The sequence below is a fragment of the Poeciliopsis prolifica genome, unplaced genomic scaffold, assembly GCF_027474105.1.
Source record: "Poeciliopsis prolifica strain line A6 unplaced genomic scaffold, Auburn_PproV2 SCAFFOLD038, whole genome shotgun sequence".
NCBI classification, from domain to species: domain Eukaryota; kingdom Metazoa; phylum Chordata; class Actinopteri; order Cyprinodontiformes; family Poeciliidae; genus Poeciliopsis; species Poeciliopsis prolifica.
The window spans coordinates 5559539-5580812 of NW_026562413.1; the positions used below are offsets into that span (position 1 = coordinate 5559539).

The 21274-nt window shown below is 38.7% G+C and overlaps 1 protein-coding gene across 4 annotated transcripts in view; it reads right to left on the reverse strand.

Annotated features, from left to right (window-relative positions):
• Positions 1–5032: 5032 nt before the first annotated feature.
• LOC129374987 (uncharacterized) overlaps positions 5033–21274 on the reverse strand; it is a 31990-nt gene continuing 15748 nt past the window's right edge. The window contains exons 10-45 of one of the 4 annotated variants that reach the window (XM_055053723.1): positions 19366–19434; positions 19049–19185; positions 18399–18512; positions 18265–18322; positions 17633–17689; positions 17399–17457; positions 17212–17280; positions 17107–17128; positions 16999–17025; positions 15762–15827; positions 15529–15668; positions 14986–15099; positions 14847–14901; positions 14703–14747; positions 14543–14599; positions 13731–13876; positions 13358–13462; positions 13244–13292; positions 13057–13137; positions 11968–12578; positions 11064–11793; positions 10856–10977; positions 10648–10761; positions 10221–10278; positions 9865–9993; positions 9618–9695; positions 9365–9538; positions 8749–8922; positions 8481–8657; positions 8321–8392; positions 8106–8236; positions 7896–8030; positions 7718–7775; positions 7237–7332; positions 6870–6965; positions 5033–6552 (exon numbers count right to left, since the gene is read on the reverse strand). In XM_055053723.1, the coding sequence (XP_054909698.1) occupies positions 5378–6552; positions 6870–6965; positions 7237–7332; positions 7718–7775; positions 7896–8030; positions 8106–8236; positions 8321–8392; positions 8481–8657; positions 8749–8922; positions 9365–9538; positions 9618–9695; positions 9865–9993; positions 10221–10278; positions 10648–10761; positions 10856–10977; positions 11064–11793; positions 11968–12578; positions 13057–13137; positions 13244–13292; positions 13358–13462; positions 13731–13876; positions 14543–14599; positions 14703–14747; positions 14847–14901; positions 14986–15099; positions 15529–15668; positions 15762–15827; positions 16999–17025; positions 17107–17128; positions 17212–17280; positions 17399–17457; positions 17633–17689; positions 18265–18322; positions 18399–18512; positions 19049–19185; positions 19366–19434 (5600 nt within the window). In that variant the 3' untranslated portion in view covers positions 5033–5377. Of the gene's footprint in view, positions 6553–6869; positions 6966–7236; positions 7333–7717; positions 7776–7895; positions 8031–8105; positions 8237–8320; positions 8393–8480; positions 8658–8748; positions 8923–9364; positions 9539–9617; positions 9696–9864; positions 9994–10220; positions 10279–10647; positions 10762–10855; positions 10978–11063; positions 11794–11967; positions 12579–13056; positions 13138–13243; positions 13293–13357; positions 13463–13730; positions 13877–14542; positions 14600–14702; positions 14748–14846; positions 14902–14985; positions 15100–15528; positions 15669–15761; positions 15828–16998; positions 17026–17106; positions 17129–17211; positions 17281–17398; positions 17458–17620; positions 17690–18264; positions 18323–18398; positions 18513–19048; positions 19186–19365; positions 19435–21274 lie in introns of all 4 variants that reach the window. The other 3 variants (XM_055053721.1, XM_055053720.1, XM_055053722.1) reach the window with 3 other exon arrangements.

Genomic DNA, 21274 nt, shown 5'->3' on the forward strand with positions numbered 1-21274 from the left:
AGGTCGTTCAAAGCGGGAGCGCAGTGACGTAACGCTGTGTTGCGCCTTCAAAATAAAAGCACGCTGGTTGAAGGATTCAAAATCAATTGTTTATGATCACGGTATGAGATGTTTTTGATCACATACTGTATGAGACAGATTATTTTGTGAAAAATAAATAAATAAATAAAAATTGAAGCTTCTCTGCCTTTTCCCATTGGACCTGTTGTCATCTGAACTAACACACTGCATCCAATCAGAGCCAGGGGGAGAATCTTAGCACTGCCAATCATGCTAGTGTACATTCTGCTCACAACCAGATGCCACCCTACAGCTGGTTCATTACAACTTTCTCCTTTGGATTTCCCTTCAGCTATTTTATTTTTATCAGTAAATCACTTATGTTGCTTGTTCCAGCAATCTTCCTCTTCACCAAGATTACAACAATTGATCCAGGATAGGAGCAGGCTGGCGGACTTCACCAACCCTCGTCAACAAAGTTCGGCTTAACTTACCAAGAACTAAGCGAGTTCTGAAGAGGAGTCAAGTTAAACCAGGTTTGAAAATGAGGTACAATAGATCAACTGATGCTAATATATGTGTTAATACTACCTACTTGTAACTTATTTTAGGTAAACACACAAATAATGATGTCAATGAACATTACAGTTTATAAGAAGTCTACATCCTAAAGAAATAACTGAAAATACAAATAAACAAAAAAAAAACTGCATAAAAATATTTTTGTCCTTCTGCTGACATTTACAGCATGAAAATGTCTCACCCTAAGATGCCTAAAACATACATTTAGAATAAAAATGTAAAAGCAAACTGGTTTCCCAAACACTCCTAAAGACAGAACTGACTTTGTGGATGGTTGGCACAAAATATGTTGCATTGTGGAGTGTATCTGCATGATTAAGTCTTTAATTTTTGTTTAAAAATTAGCATCATAAGTAAATGTTAAGTAAAAACAAAAAAAAATATGAGCGAAATCTTTTTAGTTTACCCATAAATGTTGCAAAGAAACTGTTATTTATATTTCTTTTGTTTTTTCTTTTCTCAGCCCAGTTTCCCTAAATGTTGTTTTGATTAAAAAAAAAAAAAAAGAAGTGATTTTCCTGTAAACCTAAACCTGGTTGGGCCAACATTGGCAACAACAACTGCAGCTGGATTTTCTGAGACCTGGGGTTGACCTTGATTGCGTTACATTAACATTTTTCTCTGTGTTGGAGTACGGCTGCTCTGCGGGAACGGCTTGTATTTGTTTCACAGAGCTGTGTCCAATTGCTGCCCATACTTGGCATTTTAGTGATTAATAACATTGGTATGTGTTTGAAAATTTCTAACAAAGTCAATCTGATGTTGGCATACACAATCTTTGGCCAAACTAACACTGAATCTTTCCAAAGATTCCCAGAATTATGCAGCACCATATCTGCAGGATACCTGTAGGTCTATGAGACTGTTTCAAACAATAATTAATCTTTTAACATTTCCCAGATCTAAGTTATTCTTAGACAACGTGGACAAAATGATTTAATTAATTTTCTGTCTGGTAGGAACATGCTCTTATGCAAAAATATATATATATATATTCTTCAACAACATACATCCGCACCAAACTGGACTCTTTCCCTGCAGAGCTTCCTGTGTCCTACTGCAGAGGTTTTCTTGCAAATTTGAAATAAATTAGTTCAGCATTTCAGAAGTCCTTTGTCTGGCTTATCACATGCAATTCAAATTAGTTTGATGGTTTGAAACTTTCACATGCGACAAGCATACAAAAACATAAAAAATCACAGAGCATAAGTCACTTCTCCCCAGTCTCTGCTTGTGCTTAAGTTATGCGACCAGCTTGCTTGCTCAAATGATAAACATGGCAAATGAACGGAAACACAAGTTTGCAGAGAGCACTTTAACAAAATAGTTACAAAATAAACTGGTAGATTTCCTGTCAGCCCAAGGATTTCTAATAAATGTGCCTTTCAATGTAATAAAATGGGCTTATTTAAACAAATGTCTAAACAATAACAGCTGAATCAAATGGCTGGCTCTTTAGCAGGCCTCTGCAGAGCTGAGTCATTTGTAATTCAGTCATTTGATTTAGTTGTGTTGGAGAATGTTGAAGGAATATTCAATCTTTTTCTCTATCTTTTTTAGCCTACTTCTCAATCTGCTGACACACACACGCCACCATGTTTTTGTATGACTGTCGCCAGGCATAGATAAACAGACTGAAACTGATTAGATGAGCCATGGAGGGAACAGATTGCAGAAAAGAATAAAAAGCTAAACATGCGCTACAGTCTTTGCCTCACTTGGTTCCGTAAGGTGAACGAAGTGTGGCCCCAGTGCTGGATGGTGAATGTAACTCTGTATTTGTATGACTTGTATCGCTTGTAACGTGATCATTTTTTGGCATTAAAGATGTAACCAAATCTCATTATTTCTCAAGGTAATTTATATTTAGGGGTTCTTGTCAGGTCCTGAAACTGGTTAACAGACCTGGTGGAGCACAAAGACAAAAATGAATGGACTCCAACAACAGTGAACACATCTAAAAGGCCATGTGATTGGTCCGTTTGATGTCCACCATCCTTGGTCATCTATCTCTATAGAGTCTCCAAGATCCATGTCCTCATGATGGGGAGCACACAACACACAAGCAGTAAAATGACAATTAGTTTTACTACTAGAGTTAAACTTGTCTTGACTGCAAAGGCTCCCTATTCACCTAAAATGTCCTCCAGACCATTCCATTACCAGGTGTTCTTTCCTGCATTTTCTTTTTCTTCTGCTTTCAGTTTACTTTGTTTGATCATTACTGCTCTAAATGTGCCTTTTGGTGAGATATGCATAGGAATGTATGTGCAGCATCAATTTGCAAACATACAGCAAACATGTTGGCCAAAATCCAATCTAATGCTTGTCTGTTTTGTCTTCTGACTCTATTTGTGTCTCCTGTTTTATGGAGTTGTTATTATAAGGCCATAAATCCTTCAACAGTAAAGTTTATCTTTCTCTGTTGGTTGTAATAAACATAGTTAATCCAGTCAACATTTTTGTTATTGTAATCCAAAGTAAGATAGATTGGAATCCTGCAACAAGTTCATGTTGTGCTTTGACTTTTTCTGGAAGTCCTCTTGGTTGACCTATAAGATTCAAATATATTTCTGCATATAAGCTCCTGTAAATTCATGGATGGGTTTTACTTGATTATCCCGCCAAAGGCAGTGAATATGCCCACTCATGTTCCTACCACACTTTGAGTGTGGTAGGAACATCAGCACCATTCGCAAGTGAGCAGTCTTCATGACTGGAAATAAGTTTACAGCCATTTGTTAATTAGCTGATTGGACAGCAACGGTTTTAGTTGTTGTCTTTTTATATAATATTCAGTTTTTCTGAAACACCAAATTTATAAATTTAACAAGATTGTGAAGCAGCAGCAATATGTACTGATAATCTTCAATGTACTCAAGTTATGATCTGCAATCATGTAATGTAGGTTGTTGATGTGCTAAAAATAGAGACGTTAGCTCACTGAAGGGGACAGGATGGGTCTGTGAACCAAGACAAAAGAGGAACTAAGAGGTTGATCAGTGTTGATCACTGGCTCCTTCAGGAAGCAAATGGCAAACATGAAATTAAAAAGAGGAACTCAAACTGCTGAGAGTTTGAGCAGCTGTCAGTCAAGAGCAGGGACTGAAACTCCATCTAACTCAAGCTGGTTAAAGGTCAAATCCACCTCATTCTCCTGCTACAGGCTGCCGTTGGCTTGATTATGAGTAACAACAGCAGCAGAACTCGTAAAGTCTGCTGCAAAGCAGAGGAACAACTGGCTTTCCTTCCATGCACACCATCTTCTCTCACACACCAAGGTGCCCAGAGGCCCTGAATCAAAGCTAAGAGGATCCAAGGACTGCAGAACAGCAGAGAGCTGTCATGTGTATGAGGAAACTATCACAAAGACTGCAGTTCTAAATCTGACCTGTAACAATATGTAGGACTTTCGACACACTGCGGTCACTCCCTGGCCCAGAGCCAGTTCCAGTTGAACAGGTTTAATGCAGAGCCATGTAACCACAGAGTGGACAGGATGCAACCTCGTTCTCACTGAAAGGTCAGTTAACTGTTTAAATGATAAACATCTTCTTGTTCAAAATATGGGAGTTTCCAAAAATCAGGTTTGCTAATAGAACAATTTTGCAAACCAAAACCATCGTCGGACCTTTGTGACAATGAACTTGTGACATTCAATGGAGAAATTTGTTAAGATCTTATGGCTTACTATATTTACCTAAACTATATGTTATCTGTTAAACTCTGGCGCCTTAAGTTGGTACTTGTGGTGAAGTATTAGTCCACTCATCACTCTGCTGCAACTGCTGTAGGGTCAACAGGAAACCCATCCAACTGGTTCTGCAGATTCCCTGGCCTACATACTTTCCCAGACTTTAAATGAGTAAAGAATTTCATTCAATTGTTAAAAGAAATAACACTTTTTACTTCACACGAAGACTATATAATAATCATCACTTGGGAACAGGAGGAATGAGAGAATCCCACACCGTCCCTGCTGGACCTCACTCATCCTCACGGTTTTGCCTGCATGCATCAGGGTTGAGTTGTCATCCCAATTCCCTCAAATTCTTCCAATTAGCTCCATCAGTTTCAGAGTTCGGGAAAAACATTTAAATAGATTTTTGCATTAAAACCATTTCTTTCAATATTATTACCTGATTGCTGCTGCAGCTGCAACTGGCCCTTGCAAAATGCGCCGCCACAGCCGCTTCTCTCACATCAGCACCATGAAGACCACTGACAAAATACATAAAGTCATGCTCATCTTAATATGAGAGGTGGTGTGTGTATAGTTTAGACCTGGGTTGGTTGGATCCCTCTATAAATCCAGTGTGAACCTAATGCCTGGATTTAAAATCCACAAGTTTGTTTTCTGATTATGACATTCCTGTCCATTAAGAGCTCTTTCAGATTTTCAAGTCGTGCACAGTGCATGATGTAGTCCAAATAAACAATCAGACTAAAGTGTTTTTTAAAAAAGTAGACAGCATGCATTTTATTCAAATACACCAATGAAATAAAACATATTTGACATTGAACAGATGCATCAAACAAGAAACGTGTCCGTTTATAAAAAAAAAAAAATGCATGCAAAAAATACCGAGGTAGCTTAAAACTATCTTCAAGTCGTAAAACCTCTTCATAGTGAACTCACTTGTAGCCTTAGATCAGAAGATAAACACCCATTTATTTTAACAAGATAACACTGACTTCAAAACATAAAGTTAGATTTACATTAGACAGAAAAGAAAACACCAAACTGAGCTGAAGATATTAGTCAGCATAAAAAAAAAAAAAAAATTGGATAAAGTCATTGCTCACTTCCTGGCCTCCTGCAGCAGTAAAACATTTGCATATTGTTGTTCGTGCAAATGAAAGGCCTCTGCCCTGTTAAACTGTAACCGAATGAAGGCATGTTCATGGGGTTCACTACCGGCTGAAGGTAGCTCTGGCTCGGATACACATACTGCTGGTGAAAGCTAAAAGCATTGAGGGGAAGCGGGCTCTGTGTTGGAGCAGAACCTGGATGCAAACGTGGGAGATGAGCAGGCTGGATGTAAGGGCTGACGCCTTCTGGAGACGCCACGGTCTCAGTGTGGCTCGGTGTCGGCGGCTGTTGCCATCTGCTCACGTCAGTGCGAGTTTGGCCTTTAAAAGTCTGCTTAATGTGGGTGGACCTGGAAGTTATGATGGTATTAATGGGCAGCTGATTGATCCCAGTCTCATTGATGTCCTTAGGAACACCGATATGTAGCCTGTGTGGCTCTCTGAGGTCAGCAGTGGGAACTGTAGCATTTTCTTGAGGAACAACAAGTGAATGACTCATCTTCATGCCCTCTCTACTTTCAGCAGTATTTAAAGCTGGCTGATTGCAAGTCTTCATCATAGAGATTAGCTTCGAAGCAAATTTCCAGAAATCTTCATCCGTAGAGATTATATCTCTGAGTGAAGGAACACTCCTGACCAATTGGTCGAGACTCACAGAGCTTAAAGGAATCATATCAGTTACTGAGTTGTTCAGTTCAAGAGAACCAGAGTTTCGTCTGAGCTGAGAGACACCCAGATTGAATCCTGGCTGTAGAGGATCACCACTAAATGTGTTTAGATTGCGATTTGGGGGACCTGAAGGAACAACAAGGTTATGTTTTGAGAAAGGAGCATTCAGCTCTAGAGGACGAGGGCTTCCTTCAATTTGAGAGACACACGATGTGTAGTGTGGCTGGAGAGAACTGCTGCAGGGCTCCAGACTGACACCTACAACAGTGGAGCTTGAAGGAACAACAGGATCAACTTTTGAGTTCGGAGGATTCACTTCTAGAGGCCTTAGGTTTTGTGCACCAGCATTTGGGTCTGGAAGGAGCGCATGGTCAGTCTTTGAAGAGGAAGAGATTACGTCCGTCCTGGACGTTCTTCCACTTCCAACAGCATCAACACTTTCAGCCAGGGTTGGCTCTTCAGGCTGCGATTTACCTGGATTCTGATCAGCTGTAAACACATGATGCAAGACAAAAAAACATAAGAAAACAGAATAAGAAAAGAGAGCTAATAATTTACTAAAATTAAAATACATAGTTAACTTTTTTGCAACTACTTTTGTTGCAAAGATTTCCAAATCTACTATTGTGGCAATCAGTGCGGACTAATCATTCTACCGAATTATTAACACTTTCTCCACGTACGGTAAAAACTATCAATTATATCTGCATCCTATCATGACTATTGTTGATATGAAATTAAACATGGAGACATATCAGTTTTTACTAAAGAACATATTTAGCCTTTTATAGATTAGTCATTCTTACCCATTTCCCTTCTTTGGTCTTTTTTGAGTATTTGAGCCAACATGCTATTTGCATGAAGAGACTCCCGCATGCACTGTGGCTCTGCAGTCTGCTGTTCTGTAACACAGGAATAAAATGTTGAATTTAGAGTCTATTTGCTTAAAAGCGTAATTGTCAAGGCTAATTCATGCAGCTTTATAAGCGTTATGTGGTGCGTGTTAAAGTCAAGTTACGTGTAGTATCTTGCAAAATAATTTATATTACTTTATGTAACTGATGAATGCACTGGAAGATGGGAGGAGGCAAGAAATTTGGGATATTAAAAGCAAATGTTAAGCAGAGCGGTGCGACGTTATTTGACAAAGCATCTTTCACTGTGCATGCTAACCGTTCTTGTGACGCTCTCTCGTCTGGTGGTCAGCAGAGGCAGACGGATGGAAAGCTCTCAAGTCTTCATCTCTGAGGCTTTTCAACATTTCTAATGCTATAAAAAAGCATAGTGAAGGCACAGAAAACAGATTAGTACAAAACATGTTCCGTACAATCATGGCAGGTGTGGTGTGTTTGTATTCTTCTCCCTTTATTCTGACATCCTCAAATAAAACCCGGAGCAAACGATTGCCTTTCTGTGTGTGTTTTAAGCTCAGTATAAATAATGTTGTCCTCTGAGGTTTTATGAGAGAAGATTGGTGATCAAGAATCATGGAGGCCAAAATACACAACAGGGAGAAAGCTGGGAAGAGGTTTAAACCATGGTTGAAAGATGTCTACACATTTCTCCAGACAAACTGTGCGTTTTAGTTCTTTTCAGGTACAATTTACACAGAACACAAATTTCATCAACATTTACTAATTAATTTGACGGTTACCTTTGCCAAAAGGAGTTGCTTGGAGAACTTTATGCTCCTCAAGTGTCAGCCATATGCACTTGAAGAAAAAACACAAAGTCGGAGCTTTTTCGTTGTTATTTTTTTTTTCAAAGCGTCAAAGTGAAGAACACTTTGAAACGAAACTAGATAACAGAAATGCTCCGTTGACTCAACGTACCTTTAGTTCAACATTAAGAGCCTTCTCCCGCTTTGACAGTGCTTGGATAACATTCATTAAAATCTGATTTTTAAAGTCCAGAGGTAAGTCATCCTGCAGCCAAAACATGTCCAGGAACCTCTGGTCCTCCCTCCGCTGAAAAACACGGACATTATAAAAACGTACAAACATTTTTTCGAACAATTCCTGCATTTCATTTCCAATACACACCAAGTATTTGAGCTGGTGGCTGAGGCTGACCATATGCTGACAGATCTCTCGGGATGAGAGCATCTCTTCACAGGTTTGACACAGGAAGGTTTTCTGATATAAACTACGACACTCCAACACATACGCCCTGCCTGGTAAATGCAAACAGTTTAACGTGTTACGTGCTTCTACGAAGAGACGGGATGCTGAGGACACGCTGATAGAGGGACACTCACCAACAACTTTATTTTCCTGATTACTTGCCGTCAGGAAAATTTGCAAATCACTGGATTGTAGAAAACGTTTTCCTGTAAAAAAAAAAAAAAACACACATAACCTAAAAATCTGTGCACAAACGTCAAAGAGCAGTGGCAGTTTTTGATGCTCAGCACTTACCAGTCAAAGTAGTGGAGATTGCCTGTGAAGAACTGTGCTCTTCAGATCGTGAGTGAAGTATAGGAGCTGGTTTGGCTTTGTGGCTTGACTGGTTCTGCTGTCCTGCCACGACAAGTGTGACTTTTCTATGAGACCGACTGTCATCTTGCACCTTCAGCTGATTCAGCTGGGGAGTTTCTAAATTAAACATAAAAAACAATTTCCGTTCAACTGGAATTGTAAACTTTTGTCAGCTTTTTGAAGGACAACGTTGTCGAAAAGTTCATACCTGCGACGCCTTCGGTTTTATCGTCTGGAATGGGATTTGGTTTGATGTTCTTGTCAGTCATTGATTGTTGGTGCTCCTGAATCAGGTTTGGTGCTTCTAGATCTCTGCCACTTGTCCTCTGGTGTCTCTGTAACTCAGCTGGACAACGCCTTCCTGCACTTTTGAGGATCGTCCCTGGATGGGAGGCAAGAAGGACAAAATATTAAACGCCGCACAACAACATCTCGACTTCCAAGCTCGGCAAAGACAACAAATGTCATACTTTACAGCTGGTGCAACTAAAGCTTAAGGTACAAAATATGAACCAACTGCAATTGAAACCAACTGCTTCCAGATGAGTTGAATTCAGACAATTTTCTGATGCAAAAAGAGCAATTGAGGTTACACCGCTTTAAACAGGAACAGTTGTGACAAATAGCTTTTCAACTGGAGTATTTCAAATGAATGTTTGGCTGCTATTCCTCAACATAAAAATTGAAGGGGGTGAGTGCTCTTATTTTTCCTAAAAATGATTTCATTCAGGAAAAGCGGACAGGTCTTTGTTACTGTACAAGACTTAAATCAGACTCCATACATCTCTACTTTAGACAGAATAGAAAACCTCCAAAAAACACACCCAGCATACCTGCCGTATCGTCGGCTTGAGCACATTGATCTAAGACTTGTGGATCCTGCATGGTCTCGGCTACATCCTGGGTCTCTTTATCCACTTGCAAATATTCTTCATCCGAGCTCTTTTCGCTAAATGATCGACCTGAAGACAAAGCGTCTTCATCGACGCACTCCACTTCTGTGTACGAAGACATAAAAAGGTTGAAGACGACACTCCTTAGAATAAGCTGCATAATTACTCTCATTTGACATCTCACCCGACACTTGGTCCAGGCCTGGCCAGAGTTGATGGCCATCTGCAGAGTCTGACGTTTGATCGTGAAACGCTGGGATCCCTGAGGGTCAACATTCAGAGGAAGAGGTTTACTAATTATTGACCACTGTGCTGAATGTCACTCACACACATTAACCAACATCATAAATGTGAATGAATGGTGTACACGTGTCACTTGATAACTAGAGGTAAATTAGAGGAAGCTACGCCAAGCTAACATTAAAACTTACAATCACCTGAGCTCGAAACGTCGCAGGGACTGGAAATGCCCTGGGAAGGTTGCTCTGTGTTATCGACTGAGGGAGACGGTGAGGCCTTCAGGTTTCTTTGTTTCACCAGTGCTTTCACTTTTTCTATAGCTGAGAATCAAAAGGCACAAAAGCTTAAGTAGGAATACAAAATTGACACACAAAAAAAAGTCAGTTCTTATCCAAGAACAAACTTTTTTTTTCTGTGAATATTTTCCTCAATAACAAATTCTGTCTCAAACATTTGGTCAAATTAACAGTCTATCAAAATAAAGCAGGACAAACAGAAAGAAATAGTATGATTTTAGGAGATGCAGATTAAAATATTATACATTTACCCAAGTGGTCTGGGAGTTGTCCAAGTGTTTGGTACGCATCCTTTTTCACCTCCAATCTCTAGGAAAAGCAAATATCCACACAAACAACATGAGGCATATATAAAACTTTGAATCGTATATTTTTTGTGTACACAAGAATAATTGAATTCCTTCAGAACAAAAAAAAGAAGAGGAAAACATAAAGTGCAAATAGAAAATTATAAATTAATCAATAAATTGGCCTCTGACTCTTTAAGAAGCTCAACTGGAGGCTGCAGCTCCAAGGAGGAATTTTGTGGAAATAGGTGATTCACGGAATCCATTCAAACGTTTTTTTTGTTTGTTTGTTTTATTTTTAAATGAAATCAACATTATAACACAATGTAAATCTCATTCTCTGGTGCATTATTTTCCAAAAGTCACAAGAAGCCGATTTATCTCAACCTACCTGAACAATCTGAGTGTGAGGCAACTCTTTGTCAACATTTGCCAACTTATCGACGATGCGGTTTAACTCGTTTTCCATCTTCTCATTCCCAGACCATTCAGGATATTTCATTTTCTAGTGAAAGGAAATTTTAAAAAAAAATCAATGCATTGACTCTCCTCCTCCAAAGCTGCAGCTGTACTCGGATCACGATTTAACATTCACATACCACATATTTGTACTGGTGGACAGAGTTCGTCAGGTGGCTGGATGCACTCAGTCTGACTGAACACAACAGACAATAGACCTGCTGCTTTCGTTCACAGGACACCACAACCAGGTAGTTCTTTCCTGTCCAATGGCAAGAAGGTGTACATGTTTAAAAAGACTCCAATACATACAGGGGTGACATTTTATGCAAATTAAATGATGCTTACCAACTTTAGGAACATTTCCGCCAGGCGTCGTCTTGCTCGAAGCAACATGAGGCAGGTCTTTCCGTACCTTCTTGATTTCTTCTGGTTTCTGGTGAAGAGAGGCCGGCGGTTTCCTCTTGTGAGCAGCTGTTTCAGAGTCTGGGTTTCTCCCCGTCAATGTGTTTACAGATGATTTGGTATTTATGTTTATGCCTTGTGGTTTAGCCATTTCAGAAGTGGCAGATGATGTTTCCTTACTCTTAGGTGCTGCTGGATCTTTGGATTTGAGAGGATGTTCGGGTTTAAGCGTCGCCGCGGATCCTGTGTCAGAAGAGGACGCAGCGCTGCATGTTTCTTTAGATGGCGTTTTACTTTTTGGTGCCATGGACGCTGTTTGGGACTCTGGAGTGGATGTTTTTGAAGTGGTGGTTTTTATCTGTGTGTAAGGGCCTGCGGTGGATTTCAATGTGTTCGTTGGAGTGGTGGAAGGAACTGCTCTCGGTTTTTCAGATTTAGTAGATGTTAATGATTTCGTTTTGGTTGGAGAAATGTCTGCTTTACATTTTGTGTTAGTGCTTTGAGGACTTGAAGCAGCATCGTTCCTCTTGTCGTCGGGCTCTTCGTTACTTTTGGGAACAGGTGAAGTGTGGAAGTTCTCAGAGAGGGATGACTTCTGTTGATCTGTGTCGTTTGTGGGTTTTTTATCGGATGTGCCTGGCGCTGCGCCTCGCTCATTGGAGTAGCACACCGCCTTTAAGAAGAAAAAAAATAAAGATTTAGCAGCATGTTCAGTTTTCCTTTGTTAAAGTACAAATGAATAATGTTTCACAACATTATGTTGTGGCAGATCTGCAATTTTATCAAGGTAACAGAGAGGCATTACAGCAACAAATTAAAATATAATATATGTATAAACATATATAACCTTCTTATGATCCTCCTCCTTATCAGCTGCACTTGTGTTGATCACTTTTGTGCCACTTTCTTGTGACATTTTGGTGGACGACTCGTTGGAGGTGAGCAGCCGTCTTTTTGGGCTCATTTCGCATCCATTTCCACTGGTTTCGTCTCTTGTTTTTCTCTTGTTTTTTTGTTGTTGGGTTGCTTCTGGTTTGATGCTTGAGCTGCCTTCTGGTTTACTCAGAGCACTGTTATTCTCTTCTGTATTTTTGTGGCTCTCCACGACCGTCTCCTTCGGGTTTTCAGTCATAGTCTCTTCTGTGCTCAACTTCTCAGACAGGACCGTCTCTCCTTCATTTTTTAAATCCGTCAGACACACTTTTGGAGATCCTTCTTTTTCTGCAGCCTCTTTGGTTTCTCTCGACAGTGCCTCCATGCCACTACCTTGTTCTTCTTGATTCGGACCTTGTTCTTCTTGATTCGGACCTTTTTCTTCTTGATTCGGGCCTTTTTCTTCTTGATTCGGGCCTTTTTCTTTTTGATTCGGGCCTTTTTCTTTCGTGTCAGTGTCGGTGCATGTTTTCTGGTCTTCTGTCTTTTGCTGTTTATTAGTTTGTTTTGGAGGGATCCTGGAAACTGACAAATTCAGAGAATATAAAAAGGCACATTTAATTTCAACTACGAATACAACCATATAAATATAAGTCATGTGAGCAAAATTAAAGTATATAAATTTGCAGTTCAATTATAAGAAGACAAAGGGGAAAGATTTAAAGAACGGCATTCCAACATAGAAAATGAAAACAAGTGATGTAAAGTGATTCTTGCATAAAAAAGGTTATAGAATTATTATTGATAGACTGATTATGTTTGGTTATCACTCTTACATTAGTAGTTTTATATTATGAGTTTGTTTTTCATTTAAAGGTTTTATACCATAGTGTTCTCATCCTAGAGAGAAAGAACTTGATAAACTGCAAGTAAAGACAAAACTAGACTTTCCCTGAACCTTGAGCATTTTTTTTTTTGCAGTTGGTATACGTCTCATCTTCTTGGGATACTCCTTAGTTGTTGTAAAACTGTCTGTGTTTGTACTTTCTGTGTTTTGGCTTACCCAGTTTCCGCATTGGGTTTATTGGAGGCACAAGATCTTCATTATCTGTTCTCCACTTTGCATCTGTCAAGAACATCTTTGCTAGAAAAAAAATATATATATATAAATATATATATAAAAAAAAAGTTAATAAAACAATCTAGTTAAAGATACCAGGGTTGATATTTCTAAGAATCCAAAGGATCACCTTCTTGGTAACTGCAGGAATCCGGGACTGGTTCATCCAAGAAAATTTTCTTAGAGAGTAGAGAATATTAATACTTGAAAAAGGGCCAGAAATTGGATTTAAATTATGAAATACCTGCATGCATGACGGAGAGTGAAGCTTTGCTGCCTGCTTTGCCAAGTCCAGAAGCGTTTCAGCATCAACAGTGCAGGAAGTCAGTGAGCCCGGATGAAAACAGTCCTAAACACACACAAACATTACAGTATGGACTATGATCATTTTTGCTGTACATGTTGTCACACAGTCCCAACTCTATGACTCCACACAAGCTCACAAAAGTGGAGCTTTGACATCAGTGTCAGTATAACATCACATTTACATGACTCTGAACTCCCTGCTTTTGTCTTGTCTTCACAATGTTAACTTTCCACTTTAAAGTGTTTTCCACAAACAACCTGAAGACATCATACAGCAGCAGAAGTGAACATACAAACAAAACCAAACTGACCAGAAATGTGGACACGTGTTCCCGGCTGAAGACGTGAGCTTCAATTTCCTCCTTGTATACTCTCCTTTCACAGAGCAGACACAGGCATCCCACCTCCACCTGGTCCGGTGCCTCGGCCACGTCGTGCAGAGCGAGGAACTCTTGGCCTGTAAAACACATAAATACACTACGAGCGTTACTGTGGAATATTATGCATCTGGCTCAGAATCCACCTGATGATCCTAAATTATGCAGGCTTTGCCCGTTTTGCGATTTTTTTCCCTTATTTTTATTCGGTATGACGTCTCGATCCGACCACGTGACTGAAAAATCGAGCCTGATCACGTGGTTTCAGGCATAATCGGAATCGGCCCTTACATTCGAATCTGGGATTGGATGTACGCGAATATTCGTTCGATAGCGGTATCTGCCGTTTTGTAGTAGCACTTGTCTCAAAACGACACATGCGCGGCATTTTGCAGCAGCACTGCCGTAAAGCGAAGCAGATGGCTCTGCACTGTTGCCACCTTAGCAACGGCGTTGTTATATTTACTTAGCGCCTTTTTCCAGCTAAAAAAAATTACTAGCGACGTTTATTGTCTCCAAAATACATTCCCTGTTTACTGGAGACTTTGGAGGCAAAAGAGGAAAACAGCGAGCAGCTAATAAAGAGTTAGCATTAGCTGCTCGGGCGCAGCTGTCCCAGCAAAATACCAGCAGTTCATTATCACAGCCTAATTGTTCTGTTAAATGATAAAAGAAGAAGCGGATAAGAGGCGGATAAAATAAAAATGTGCTCTTTTTTACAAAGTTCTGCCAAACGGGGTACTCACCTAGCAGAGGAAACTGCTCGTTCTGTTTATTTTTGCGGTACGTCTTGCTCTGTGGAACTGAAAGGGCATTTTACAAAAATGTGTACATCAGCTTAGAACAGGAGGTGATTACGATTTATTTGCTTTTTTTAATTATTCTTTATTATGATACTCTACAAACCTTTATGCATAAAACCACAATATTGCACTTGAAGTCTGTGAAATACTGTAGTCACAAAAAAAACAGAAGATTTGTCAAATTTGGGTCATTTCACCCAACAAGCATGTTTGTTTGAAATTAAGGGAGCCACGTTTGAGTTTTTACCTTGTTGGTAATGAGAGTCAAGGCAATGAAATACTGAGTATGGAACGTCAAAAATCTGTAGGAATATTTGTGTTAAAAAAAGACACCCAGAGGAAGCAGTAAGTTGCTGATATAAACATGTTAAAGACTTGCGAGTCACCTTCAGGAAGATCCGGCCTCGATTTTGATCCTCCTTCCATGCCGTCCACCTCAGGGCCCTGATGTCCAGGTCGCCATCCCAGGCAAAGGGCAGCAGCCAGGGATTCTGATACAACTGAGAATATTAAACAAGCCAGTGGTTAAAATAAATGTTTTAACTGAAATGAACAGCTGCTGCATCCTACAATATGAGGTACACTGCTTTAGTTTTTCACCCCATCATAATAGAAACGGCATTATGTTTTCACTTTGTTTATATACGGTGTTTCGGCTGGATGTCCTCATTTTAGATTCAATTTTAAAGACATGTCATCTTAACAGTACAAGTCTTTACACGAGCTAATTTCCTAACCACGTGGAAATAACATTTTCTTAAAATACTGCAGACAATGGAAACAATAGTTTAACTGAAAACGCTTAAAAGAAAAAATCAGAAAATCAGGACTTAACGCTAAAGTGGAATCACAAGAAGGTGCAGAAAGAGGTACATAAAAAAAAAAAAAAAAAGAAGAAATTACAGAACTTTATCACAATAGAAGTTAACCTGAGTGCTTATGAGATGCTTTCGGGATTCAAAATGATTCCGGATGTCAGACTGACAAAAATATTCCTGACAGGCGACGCACAGATAAAATGGGTCATCTTTAGAAACCGAGGTGAGGCACGTCATAACCAGCGATGTTCCTGCAGCACAAAAATGCAAAAATAAATCAATTAAAAAAAGATAAATATTTTTTAACCATCACGTATTGCGTATAAACGTGCATGTGACCTTACCGACTGGTGGCATATTTTTCTTTAAAGACTCGTTGATGTACGTGTACAGGTCCACATAGAACTTTCCTATCAGGAGGGGGAAAGAAAAAAGAAACATTAGCAGATGGTTGAAGCTTGTAAAGCTCAATCTTTGGGTTTAGTTAAGAATGCAATTCCATTTTTAAAGTATTTTTACCATTTCTAAGTTTCAAGTGTCCTGCATGTTTTACATGTTTTTCCATTTCCTAAGAACCTGATTGAAGGCTTTCGAAGTAATTCGGCAATATTAGATATGGAGGATCAGAATTAAGACAAGTGATCCAGAGGACTGGCACAGTTTGTGCTGATGCACACACTGCTTTATAGCTGAGAAAAGCTATTTGCTTCTGTTAGAAAAATGTATATAAGTTATCTCACCTTTTAGCTGTAACGACGGCAAACCTACAGAACATGTTATTTCCTCTTTTCTGTGTGTCATAGTTAACCACATCCTTATCTGTTGGAACATTTCCATTCCTATTTTTATACACTTAAGTGTGAAGAACTGTTTGCAAAAATAGTCTCAACCGGTTTCTCCCCCACCCTTTAACGGTTGAGACATCATGTAGTTAGGGCGTTCCTGTTTAATAAAAAGCCTGGCGAGCGGAGCTGCTTCAGAGTGAGTTGGGTGATTGTAACTGAAGCAGTCTCTGAGCACTCTCCTTGCAAGAAGATAACAATTGCCTGTGTCTCTGTTTTACAGATAGTGTGAAAAATGTTAGGGGTCTAAACCTAACAGCTTCGTTTTTACTAATGCATTATTAACATGCATTTGCTCCTAGCCTATTTTCAGTGATTATAAATTACTTACATTTTCCACAAAATCACAAATCTGTATCCTTTTATCACAGGCAAAGGAGGAGCTAGAGGCCCCCTTGTGAAGCAGTCATGGACAAAAGCCAAGATAAAGAAACGGCTCACATACAGCAACACTCAAATGCTCTGATTTCTGAACAGACATGTTTGAATAAAGCATAACTATAAAAGAGAAACAGTTTCTCTATTTGTTGTTACTGTAGTACAGAATTGAGTACTGCCTTCACAACATTGAGCTTCATGCTCAGACCCCAAAACCGTTTTTATTAAATGTCATGTATGTGAGCTACCAAACAAAAGATTACGAGAAATGTAAAAAGGAAAAACTAGCTTTTTATTATTGAACATCGGACACATATTGTTAAAGCTTTGATTTAATAATATGTCGAGACTGTAAACGTACCTCGGTCATAAAAATGTCCTGTCCAATCTGTAGAAAGAACATCAATTAATAAAGCATTAATTAAACACAAAACACATATTTTATATTTGACTAAATTGAGCTTTTTACCTTGAGAAAGTTCCTGCATCATCTGTGGAAGATTAGAGTTTTTAGGCGACCGACCATAATAAATCCTGTTTGTTAAGAATTTTGGGGTAAGATAAAATGACTTACCCTTATGTGTTTGTCGTTTGTTAAATGCTCCAAATACCTGAACATGTTGGAGAAACGTTCACAGCAGTTCTTTTTTTTTAATAGAAAGAGATGCAGAAGAACAGGAAATGGGGACGGAAATGTCAGCGTTTGCTTCAAACTGTGATTTGATGACATTTAAAGTTGTGCATGAATCACAATTCATCACCTGGCAGTGGATCAAGCATCTGACCTCCTTAGTTGAAGGAGCAGTGACTGGATGATGATCTAAAAAGGGAAAATGGATTCAAATTTACAATTTTTAAAGCAAGAAACTATGGAAATAATTTAAACAACTTGTTAAAACATTGTTTGAAATGCAAAAGGATAAAATTAACTTGATAATTCACAATTCCACACACAGATTTGTGCATGCTGATATCACACATACCGATCTTATCACCTGGTTTGATGCTTATGGTTAAGCATCTCTTTGTGATGGATTCCAGGCTTTTCAAAGCTAAAAGACAGAATATATTATAAAACAAAAAACACAACATGTTTCTAAGCTTAATGGTAACAAAAAGCTGCCAGCAATTATGACAGAATCCTTCCTGGCAAATCTCTACTTTCAGGTTAATTTAATTTTTAAATAAAACTGCATTTAATGGTGATCAGAACTGTAAAACCTTACAAATTCTACTGCTGGAAATGATCTAAATGTTATGGCGTGTCAGATTTGCCTATTCAGCTTGTTAGCCAATGCAACTTTGTTCACATATGGCTAAACCAGACATCTTTAGTCTAATTAGGCTTAATCTCAGTATGAAATATGCACATGAACAACAAATTCTGGGCTAAACAACTGATAGAAAAAAAAATTTGATTTAGAATTTTTTGTGTAAAAACAAAAATCTAGAATTCTCCAAGGACTTTCAAACTGTGATTTATGGTTTAAAAATGACACACACAATGCATTGGGGCCCCTTTTTTGTTTTATGTGAATGGCAGTCTCCACATCCCTTTGCCTCAATGGGCTTTGACCCCTGAATAAAGTAAATCTGGTGAACCACAGATTTAAAATCCAACACTAACCTTCTGAATAGGAATCAAAATTCACCGACTTGAAGACATCGGGCTGCAGTTTCACTTGCTGGGCAGAATAAATTTTTACACCATTTTTGATGCATTCATGCTTTAATACTTTTTTTGTTTTCTACAGCACCTACCTGCACAGAAACATTTTCAGCTGCGTGAATTTTCTCAGCTTGCTTTGCACAATCAAGCAGGAAACTATTGCTGTCCGACTCGTTTGAGGTCACCGTTGAGGGATGCCATGCTTTCTGTGCAGGACAAACAGATTAGTGAGTAGTTCCCCTTATAAACTGATTTTGGTATGTTGTCATTTCTATACAATTATGTAATCAGTTGGCGTGATCCCACCCCTTCCCAAAGACAATCATGTGATTCTTCCACACAACTCAAGCACCTTTTTTTTTTTCAGTGTACTTTCATAATTTGTTTAGAAATGTGCTCCAAACCAAATATTAGGCCTTGTAACGTAATATGTTAACTTGAGTACATAGTCTGAGTTAGAGCAGGACAAAAGCAGTATATGTTTATTTACTTTGTAGCATAAATGTTTAGAACGCCTTTTGCTTTTCTGTGATTTTATTCCAAAGTTGAAAATCAGTGTAGAAATCGTTCCACCCACTTTTCCAAAGTTGGTTTAAATGGTTTTACTTTCCTAAAGAAATTAATCTATTTGGAAACTTGGAAATATTTTGCATTTACTCAGATTATTTCTTGGTTATATTTCTATTCTTTTCTTGAAACATTTAAGTGTCACAAAACACAAGCAAAAGAAACCTCGACTTACGAAATACAAATCTACGTGGTCAAAGCTCAGTAAATGTCCGATGATTGTGTGGCTGGCAATCACAAGCTGGCACAGTGTGCAGAGGTAGGACTTCTGCTCTGGCTCAAACGAAACACATTCAACAATGTGCTGCAGTCCTGCACAAGAAAAAGAAAAAAAAAATTGCAGCTCCACTAAAGGTTTCAATTTTAAAACCAGCTTGAAAACTATGAAACATTTATTTTCAATATGACTTATTTTAAAAGAAGATGCAACTGTCAACCCATAACTTAACATTTAAAATGGCATGTTTAGACATGTTTTTTTGTTGTACAAACCAAGAAGCGGATGCTGTCTGTTGTGGTTTCTGTGGTAATCTTGAAGAGTCACCCTGTTTTGGTGCATAGCTGGAAGGACGGCAAAATAAAATGAACAAACATGACTAAATAGTCACTCAACATCTTTGAAGGTCTGTTGATGAAAGGCGACGTTGTTTTGTTTCTTTGCATGAACCATTTCTCTTCCTATTTAACTAGTCATTGATTCACATTAAAAATGTCAATTTAACTGGCTGAGTAAGATTTGTTGTTGCAGACAAAAAGTAATTGTTTGGCTCCAAGGCTGGAACATTAACATCTTGGAAAACACCACACCCATTGAAGAAACACAAACTTATCCAACAATAGTGTCTCAACAGTTCATATTTCCTCTCTTAGATAATGAGAGCGGTGCACAAAAGCAGGATGCAATTTAATGATTTCAGTTATAAAACCTGTAAATTTATTCTATGCATGAAAGTCAAACAATATTTTATGTTTGCACTGATGACAAGCTGAGCTTTTATTGTAGAGGAATGAAATTATGCTAAAAGTTGATAATTAAGTTGTTCGGCTGTTTTGCACGAAGGTATGTTTTTATCAAAAGGAAATGCACCGAGTCAAATGTGCTGGGTCATTCTGACCAAGAAGTCAGGAAGGAATTCAGATTTGGAGAGCTGTGGAATAACAATCACTGAACTATTGTAAACATTCATCCAGCCAAATGTTGAAAGGTTCCAGCTTTGAACGATTCCAAGAAATTCAGCAAAGCGCGAGCCAAGAGATCTGCGTCAACCAAAGAAGGAACTGGACTGGTTGAGAATGCTGCGCACACACACACACGGACATAGCTGAGTATAACTATGCCCTGCTCTCAGTGATTATTGGGAGATTCTGTGAGAATGTGATTTGTGTAATGCAGGAATGCGCAGAACCCTCCAACGTTGGCCCAAATAAAGCAGACATAAACAGAGTCCAGTGTGATGATTTGTTTTTCTTATTAGCCACAATTCACTCCCCCCCCAAAAAAAGGCACCCAACGTGGAACCCGAACCTACAGCCCTGAGATGAAGAGTCTCATGCTCTACCGACTGAGCTAGCCGGTTAGCTGATATGTTTTCTTCATGCCGAGATGCCAAACAAGTTTTTTTTGTTTTTGTTTTAAATAAAAAAACATGAGTCTCCCAACATGGTTGTACGGTAGATTATATACTGGACGTCAATTCCCAGGCTCATGATTTGTGTTGAATAGAAATAATTTCTAGTGTCAAACAAAGTTGTCAGGTAAAGATGGGTAAATACAAAGCCGTTTTCAAAAGAGAATTTCCTAAGGAACCAGCCTGGTCCTGTGTGAAAAAGTAATCTCCCCTTACTAACTTAAGGGATGATTACTAATGTAATTGATTCATTACATTTTAGACTTGAGCGATTCAAGTCTAAATGGTTAAAAAATTCAAAATGGAGATTCTGAAGTGGTAAACAAAGTCCAGACTTAAATCTGAGAGATGTTTCACGACCTTAAATAGGCTGTTCATGCTTGAAAACTCTCCAACGTGGGCAGAAAAAATTTTACATAGGAGGAAATGAGCACAGTATTTTTCTGCCTTATTGCTTTGTAGTGGAAAAGGGCAAACTTTTATTTAACGTGCAATATGCAGGTGTTCGTGTCATTCCATGACACCAATGATGACATCTGGTGATTATCAGCCAACCTATGTTGTATCCGATAGAGTAAGAGTCTGAACTCAAGTAAGTTGGTGCAGATTTGCATTCTGCAAGACTCTGTACCCGTGTTTTCTTTAACTTAACAATATTTATTTTTTCAGATTATTGTTTAAAGCTTGTTAAGCCACAAAAGCAGCACAAAGCACACCATCATATCCAATATTTTTGAAATCTGGTACACATTTCAGAAAAGGCTCCAGCTGTT